The following is a 9,321-nucleotide window of genomic DNA, read 5'->3' on the forward strand; positions in this document are numbered from 1 at the left end:
GGAATACAGGCTTTTTTTCATTGTATGATGCGGAGATGTACACCTCATGAAAAATAAAAATCTAGATATATAATATTCATTTCACTTTTATAACTTTTATAATATAATATAAGTTTCCAAAGCTTTTTACAGAACACATTTGGAATACAGGCTTTTTTTCATTTTATTGTATGTAGCCCAACAGGTCTATAAAAAGAGGGTATTTTGGTGTATATGAAGAAAATTATCATTAAAACACATTTTGGAAAATACGTCCAAAATAAAGGAATATAGTTCAAATCCCAGGGATAAGGAATAAGGGATAAGGGATAAGGGATAAGGGATAAGGGATAAGGAATAAGGGATAAGGGATGAGGAGGGAAGGATGTGGAAAGTTCTGACAGAGTTATGATGAGCTGTGTAAGATGGAAAGAATGAAAGATGTCAATCTGACTAGATGAAGGGCAGGCGGTGTGTGTGCGTGAGTCTGAAAGATCGCACTGTCTGAGCCCTGTCTGTGTGTGTGTGTGTGTGTGTGTGTGTGTGTGTGTGTGTGTGTGTGTGTGTGTGTGTGTGTGTGTGTGTGTGTGTGTGTGTGTGTGTGTGTGTCTGTGTGTGCGTGCGTGTCTGTGTGTGTGTGTGTGTGTGTGTGTGTGTGTCTGTGTGTCTGTGTGTGTGTGTGTGTGTGTGTGTGTGTGTGTGTGTGCGTCTGTGTCTGTGTGTGTGTGTGTGTGTGTGTGTGTGTGTGTGTGTGTGTGTGTGTGTGTGTGTGTGTGAGTATGAAAGATCGCACTGTCTGAGCCTCACAAAATACCCGCTGTCTGGGTTGAGCAGGTGTGTGTGTGTCTGTGTGTGTGTGTGTGTGTGTGTGCGTGTGCGTCTGTGTGCGCGCGTGTGTGTGTGCGTGTGTGTGTCTGTGTCTGTGTCTGTGTCTGTGTGTGTGTGTGTGTGTGTGTGTGTGTGTGTGTGTGTGTGTGTGTGTGTGTGTGAAAAATGCCTTAACGCCTTTTTAACAGGTTCACAGATCGGTCATGTAAGGTCGCAGCCTACGAAACCTTACAGCCGCTGTGAAGAGGAAGTGTTTTATTTATTGGAGAACTTGCAGCAGTATTCTTTAAACTATATATGTGACCGCTGCCACTGTAGGTTTATACTGTGTGTGTGTGTGTGTGTGTGTGTGTGTTTATGTTTATGTTTATGTTTATGTTTATGTTTATGTTTATGTGTGTGTGTGTGTGTGTGTGTGTGTGTGTTTATGTTTATGTGTGTGTGTGTGTGTGTGTGTGTGTGTGTGTTTATGTGTGTGTGTGTGTGTGTGTGTGTGTGTGTGTGTGTTTATGTGTGTGTGTGTTTATGTGTGTGTGTGTGTGTGTGTGTGTGTGTGTGTGTGTGTGTGTGTGTGTGTGTGTGTGTGTGTGTGTTCTTAGTGCCTTGTGTGTCTTCAAAGGTGTAATTGTCAATGTATGGCAACGTTTTTGTAAAGGAATTCATTTTCAATAAAAATAAAACAATAAATAAATCCATCTCTCCCTCCCTCAGCTCAGCGTGTGACGTCAGAGGACTGCCGCGGCTGTCTGGAGTGTTCCCAGGACAACGGCTGTGTGCGTTGCCCCGAGCGACTCTTCCTGTTTCTGCAGCGCGAGGGAATGAGTCACCACGGGGTGTGTGTGTCCGCCTGTCCCCCAGGGCACTACGGGCAGAGGGGGCAGGGCCTCAACCGCTGCATCAGTACGTACATAATATATATATACAGTATATACTACACACTACACTATACTAATACTATAGGGCTTTATTTTAACCTTTATATATACAGGTAAATCCCATTGAGACCGAAGACTCTTTTGCAAGGGAGACCTGTTTTCCTTTCCCACGTTAACATTCACACACACATTCATACACCGATAGCAGCAGGCTAACTATCGACATTCACACGAGGCAAGGTGGGTGAAGTGTCTTGCCCAAGGACACAACAACCATGACACAGGTGGCAGGGTGGGGGATCGAACCTCCAACCCTTTGATCATCAGCCGACCCGCTCTACCAACTGAGCCACAGTCGCCCCAAATATATAGTTTACTGTATTACTATAGGCCTACTGCATTATAGGGCGTTATATACTGTATATACACCTGTCTGTCTGACCGCCTGCCCCATAGGACACTACAGATAGAGGGGGCAGGGCAACAACCGCTGCAACAGTACGTTTATACTTTAGGGTTCATATTATCTGTTTACATTCCAGTTTACAGAGCCTAGGTTGTGTTTATACACCAGATTTTGGTTCAGCGCACAGTACAGACAGGTAGTGGATCATGAGGAGATATACACTGATTTTGATAAAAAAGTTATTTTGACGACAAGCATTCTCCAGAATCACTGACTCCACCTTTAACATGTGTTAATCATTTTACTCTAATTAATTGGACTATTCCCTGTGTGTGTGTGTGTGTGTGTGTGTGTGTGTGTGTGTGTGTGTGTGTGTGTGTGTGTGTGTGTGTGTGTGTGTGTGTGTGTGTGTGTGTGTGTCTGTCTGTCTGTCTGTCTGTCTGTCTGTCTGTCTGTCTGTCTGTCTGTCTGTCTGTCTGTCTGTCTGTCTGTCTGTCTGTCTGTCTGTCTGTCTATGTGTGTGTGTGTGTGTTTCTTAGAATGCCGTTCGTCAGACTGTGAACAGTGTTTCAGCCGAGACTTCTGCACCAAGTGTAAACCGGACTTCCAGCTCTACAAGGGAAAGTGTCTGAGCCGATGTCCAGAGGGAACATTCCCCCACCACACTGACTGTCTGGGTGAGTCAATAGCAATATAGTATCCTTATATCCCGCCTACACAGTAAATTTTGAAGTGTTAAAATAACACTAAAATAGTTAAATTTAACACTATTTCCGAGTGTATTTGGTCCCACTCAGAATTGGAGTTAAATTAACTCTTTTCAAAGTGTTAAAATTTTAGAGTTAAATGAACTCAAAATAGAGTTAAAAATACACTGTATAGTGTTATTTAAAGCCTTATAGAGTACTTTCTACACCCCGTCTTTTAACTACCGAAATTGACACCAACACTAGGAGGCATTCTACTCCAGCTGTTGTTATATTAACTCAGATAGAGTTAATGGAGTTTGACACTGCATATTTAACACTGGGGAATTTACTGTGTACCTACTTCCGCTCAATTTTCATTTCCCTTCAGTAGTCAGTCTGGGTCTGCGGTATATTTGTGGGTTTTCTCAGGATAGATTTTTGCCGGTCCAATCAGTGAACAGAGGGAGTGGCTGAGAACAATGACGTTGAGGTCGTGCGCCAGTTTCAGTTGTAGTCAGAAGCCGGCGCATGACATACTGTACGTCACGACCAAACGTTATGCGATTGGTTGGCAGATCCAGAGTGGCACTGGGCAGATCCAATAGTTTTAAACTTCTACAGACATCCGCCTTTGCGATAATATAGCATCAAGCACAGTAATTCACTATATGCTACCAAGCGTCCCGAAGGCATTACATATACGTATTTTGTCAAAACAGTTAAATACTAAAGTGGGACAGACCAGAGAGGATTCCTAAATATTGTTTTAGGAAGTCAGTCCGTGCTGTTAGCGTTAAAAAAACATAACTCACGAAACACTAAATATATTATGTCATGGCGGACGTGACAAATCATAAAAAAAATATTCTTTCTTGATTAAATTTGTCCTGAACAAAGAAACTCTTGACATGTTTATTTTCTAAGTATTGATTAACTACCGAATCATAATCACGCCAACACTAAAACCAAGTCCGTCTGCCCGGATGAGTGCTGTGCGTGTGTGTGTGTGTGTGTGTGCGTGCGTGCGTATGTGTGTGTGTGTGTGTGTGTGTGTGTGTGTGTGTGTGTGTGTGTGTAACTGTGTGTTACTGTGTGTGTGTGTGTGTGTGTGCGCGTGTGTGTGTGTGTGTGTGTGTGTGTGTGTGTTACTGTGTGCGTATGTGTGTGTGTGTGTGCGCGTGTGTTACTGTGTGTGTGTGTGTGTGTGTGTGTGTTACTGTGTGTTACTGTGTGTGTGTGTGTGTGTGTGTGTGTGTGTGCATATGTGTGTGTGTGTGTGTGTGTGTGTGTGTGTGTGTGTGTGTGTGTGTGTGTGTGTGTTACTGTGTGCGTATGTGTGTGTGTGTGTGTGTGTGTGTGTGTGTACATCATGTGCATAGCTTAAGTCGGAAACAACTACTAACAATTATATTGGTGAGCTGTTTTTTAAAGATGTATTCTTTGAGTAAAAGGCCTGTGTCTCTAGGCTGAGAGGTCAGCCATTTACAAAGGCATTTACGGCCGGACCAACACATGGAAAGCTTTGGTCTTTGATGTGATTTATCGAGAATACAAAAAACAAAACCAGCTTGATATACTAAAACTCGTGTATGTCTTGTCTCTTGCTGATAATAGTTTATACATTATTAAAGCTGGGGTGGAGGATTTGGGGAGAAAATAGCAGTTGGGATAGAGATTCGAATCCAAATACCTCAACCGCTCCACTTGTTCTCTTTGGTCCCTCCCCTATGGTCCCTCCCTGACACGCTCTACACCAACAAAGTCGTGCCAAAGTGAATGGACAGTCCCAACAGCCCATGAGAACAGAGAATCGGAGCCTCGCTCTGATTGGTCAAAGTGTACAGCTCATGTTAACTTTGGCCAATCAGAAATCATATTCCCCAGCTTTAATTATTAAACAAATAATTTTAGAAAAGCAAAAAAACGGGGCGCCCTTAGCTCAGTTGGCATGGGCCTCGGCCAGCAGCAGACCCGGGTTCGATTCCAGCCCGCGGTCGTTCTCTGCATGTCACTCCCCTCTCTGCCCCATTTCAACTCTGTCTCTACACTGTCAATAAAGCATAAAAATGCCAAAAAAAATATCTTAAAAAAATAAAAAAAATAAAAGCAAAAAAACATTACTTTATAAAATATTATGTAAGGGTGAATAACTGCAAAATGGGAATACTTACATTCAAACACTCAATCAATCATGGTTTAGTTAATGCATATTTTAAACATATTTGTAGAAATGCGAAAACTTGCTTTTAAAAAATGTTGAAATGGTGGACTCACACATGGACGGCTCTTTGTGCTTTGATGTGATTTATCCAGAAAACAAAAAAATACAAAAATAAAACCAGCTTGGAGCACTAAACCATGTAAAGGTGGCTCTGCACTAATACAGGCACGCACCAGTGTCATGAAAAACTATAGAAGAATAGCTCATAAATAATAATAATAATTCATTGTATTTGAGGGCGCCTTTCAAAGCACCCAAGGTCACCTTACAGGGCATAGTTAAAAAACAAAATCAACAATGATAAAAAAACAAGAACAAGACACATTAAAACAATTTACACAAGGGTGGTGAGTGAGATGGGTGGTAGACAATGAATTATATGGAATATGACAATTTAAAAAGATGGGTTTTTAGATGGGTCTTGAATGTGGAAAGAGTGTCGGAGTTACGGATGACAGGTGTGAGGGCGTTCCAGAGGTGGGGGGCAGATCGGCTGAATGCCCTGGACCCCATACATTATTAAACTGGTGTCATGGGTTAGAATGGGTAATGGGGCGTCCCATTTGCATTGTGTCCAACAAACAATGACATTGTTTATTTCTACAGGCAAGTTTTTATTCACAACGGCGACCTGACAAGCGACAACAGACACTTATTTTAGTATAGGGAAGGGAAGAAGGGCTAAGAGATAAAATACATTAGACATGAAATCAATTTAAAATTAAATTAAATACAATTTTAATTAATAAATAAATGCAACAAATTGGATTCTGGTGCATTTAAACACTTAATCATGGTTTCATTTATGCAGATTTTAAACATATTTGCAGAAAATGCAAAAAAAAAATTATGGTGGACTAACAGATGTTTGTCTCTGGTCTTGTCATGTGATTTATCGACAATAAGTAAAATACTGAATAAAACCAGCTTGGTGCACTAAACCATGTAAAAGGTGGCTCTGCACTATTACAGGCACGCACTAGTGTCATGGGTACCTTCACTTAATTTCATTTAAACTTGAAGGATCAGTCGAGGGGAGACCCTATCATTTGTAATGACGTCGAGTCAAACAAATGCAAAGCAGAAACTGTGTTAATTAGGTCATATTGTAGGTTTTACCAATCTTATTTTAATTCCAGACATTCTACATCACTGTCTAAATGTTTAATTTGTCTTTTTTTTATCAGTTGTTGTGTATTTGATGTATATGCATTGTATATTGTCTATTGTTGGTATGAATGCACATTTTGGGGGCATCTCGTTTGTGTCTTAAGAAATCATGAACATGCTTATAATATATACGTTTTAAAGGGGATACTGTAGCATGCAAACACCTTATCCAGGTTGTATATACGTAGATGTTAAACATACACAGGCAGGCACTAGTGTCATGGTTATAAATGGGTGATCGTGCATCCCGTGCTAAAAATTGAGCTTTAACAAATGATGTAATGGTTTGCCTAACACATGTTGGCTTTTGGTGCTTTCATGTGATTTATCGACTATGATGAAATAATAAAAATATTTTAATTAACACATAACTTAACCTGATGTCATCTCATGGGTATGGTTGGGAGTTTGGGGCATCCTGTCTGTGTTTACTGTAGGAAAATACTTCTAAAATTAACAAAATGAGGTGGATAGGATATAATAGAATAGGATTTACTTGTACTACACTACAGCATGCAAACACATTAGGGGCCATGTTTTTCGCTACGATAGCTGTTCTGCTATTCTTTTCTCAATAGTACAACATGTGAGGCCTAAGAATGTAACTGCCAATGACTGCTGCTGTAACTGTTGTGCATATACGAGGCAAATAAACAAATTAATTCTTGAATCTACCTGGCATTTGAATGCTCTCAACAACAAGCATTTTTAGGCGAAACACTCCGGGAGCCAAAAGTAGAAAATGGTAAAAAATTTTAAGAAAGTTGCTATTCGTAATGCCTTGTTGTTCTAAACGACCAAGCGCTATATGCACTAGGGCAGGGGTCACCAACCTTTTTGAACCTGAGGGCTACTTCATGGGTACTGAGTCATACGAAGGGCACCCAGTTTGATACACTCTTCTGAAATAACAAATTTGCTCAGTTTGCCTTTAGTTATATATTATTATTAATGATTAATGATATTCATCTATGTGAAGATACCGATCATGTTGATGATTTCTCACAATAATGATCAACAATGACTTAAAAAAGGTGGGAAACAGATTATTATACTATTTTTAGAACAGGCCTGCGGGCACCTCATATGCTCCTTGCGAGCTACCTGGTTCCCGCGGGCACTGTGTTGGTGACCCCTGCACTAGGGTCTGGTTGCATGGGTAACGGTAAACGCTTACTGTAGGTACGGCCCTTTATCCAGGTGTTCTTTATACAGATGTTGAACACACACACGTTTATTTATATAGCGATAATAAATGATGTAATGGTGGACTAACACATGGTTGCCTTTGGTCCTCTCATGTGTTTTATCGCCAATGAGGAAATTATAAAAAATGAAAATTGGCATTAAACCTGTTCTCATGGGTATGAACGGGAGTTTAGGGCATCCCGTCTGTGATCACTGTAAGAAAAGGCTTGAAAATTTAACAAAATTGGGGGAAACTGAGGCATGCAAACACCTTATCCAGGATTCACTGAATGCCAAAGCTAAAAATTCAGGATGATAAATGATGTAATGGTTGAGTAAGTTCTGACACAGACGTTTTCGATTACTAGTGATCTGATATAGAAGCCAGAGCAGAGTACACTGCAAAAAAATTTAACTGTTGATTAAAATCAAATTTGCTGTCTTCATCAGATATTTGAGTTCTGAGGTCTCAAACTAAAACTCTGAAGTTTGAAAGCATAAAAGCATAAAAATGCAAAAAATATATCTTAAAAAAAATAAAAAAAATTGTCTACATTTGAGACAACTAATTATCTTCTGTTGAGATAACGTATCATTCATATGTAATGATCGAAATGTATAATATGTATTTGAAAACAAAATCAAGTCAGTGAAAATGTTGAATTCATGTTGGGATTCTTAATATTAGTATCTGGAACTCAAAACTTGAAGTTACATTAATGAGAAGTTGTCTGAACAAAAAAGAATTAGTTGGTTTAAATATAGGCTGTAGGCAGTTTTCCTTAAAACTTAATAGTTTTGATTTTAGGCTCAAAACTTGAAGACAGCTCTGCCTTAAAACATTGAGTTTTCCTAACTTTTACATATTAACAGTGTAGAAAATAAACCAAATTGTCTTAATTTTCGCTCAATGGGGTAAAATCTCAGTTCAGTTCATGTTTACAGCGTAGAAATTAAACATCAAAAAAAGTATCTTCATTTTCGCTCAATTGCGTAACTCTACACATACACTGTCTTACACCAGCTGCACATGAAGTAGAAATACATGTCTCACACACACACACACACACACACACACACACACACACACACACACACACTCTATTAACAAATCCTGGAGTATGTTAATCGTGCATGGAAGAATGGTTCAGTTTATCCTACATGTTCCATATTAACGTCACATCCCATTTCCCACACCATAGCCGGGATACTACAGTGTGAATGTAAACACTGGGTCACTATCAGGCCTAGCATAGCCTCTGGTGAGCTGTTTCAAGTTATTCTGTCTGTTTTGAAGCGGGTCAAATGAAAGTGCACTCTCACGCACTCTCTCTCGCACACGCACACACACACACACACACACACACACACACACACACACACACACACACACACACACACACGCACACACACACACACACACACACACACACACACACACACACACAACACACACACACAAGCAATGACCCTCGGCCATATATAAAATGCATGTCCGCTCTGCATACATGGACGCTTGAGCGGAGCTAATCGGAAAAGTTTAATCAACACCAGACAAGATCCTTTTCCCTTTTATCTATAAGGCCACTAGTCTGCAGGACTTCAAGTGTGAATGTTTGACTAGTACATTGGTTCTGGGTTGTAGGGTTTTTTGTCTACTTATCTTCCATCAAGATAATTTGATTGTATAATACATAGCACATGTTTCTATTAAGAACACTAAAGAAAAAAGGTTTTGGAAATAATCAGTTAAGGTTTTTATGACCTTAGAATGAGCCTTTTATATCTACATAGGAGCGGGGCGCTGAGGCCGCCATGTTGCACCGCCATGTTTCTACAGTAGCACAGAACAGACAAACTTAACGGCCTTACAGGTTTTTATATATAGTGGGCGTCCTGGGGAAATGCACCTGTTGGAAGACCAAGAAGAAGAAGTACTATAGAATAAATAACTAAATACATCTT

The 9,321-nt window shown here is 40.1% G+C and overlaps 1 protein-coding gene across 1 annotated transcript in view; it reads left to right on the plus strand.

Annotated features, from left to right (window-relative positions):
• Positions 1-9,321, plus strand: part of rspo4 (R-spondin 4) — a gene marked incomplete at both ends in the record, with an annotated part of 73,118 nt that overhangs the window by 22,621 nt on the left and 41,176 nt on the right. Inside the window, 2 exons of the mRNA XM_080025855.1 lie at positions 1,519-1,707; positions 2,628-2,765. Of these exons, the coding sequence (XP_079881981.1) occupies positions 1,519-1,707; positions 2,628-2,765 (327 nt within the window). The remainder of the gene's footprint in view (positions 1-1,518; positions 1,708-2,627; positions 2,766-9,321) is intronic.

This window comes from Ammodytes marinus, assembly GCF_949987685.1.
Source record: "Ammodytes marinus genome assembly, chromosome: 4".
In the NCBI taxonomy this organism is placed as follows: Eukaryota; Metazoa; Chordata; class Actinopteri; order Uranoscopiformes; family Ammodytidae; genus Ammodytes; species Ammodytes marinus.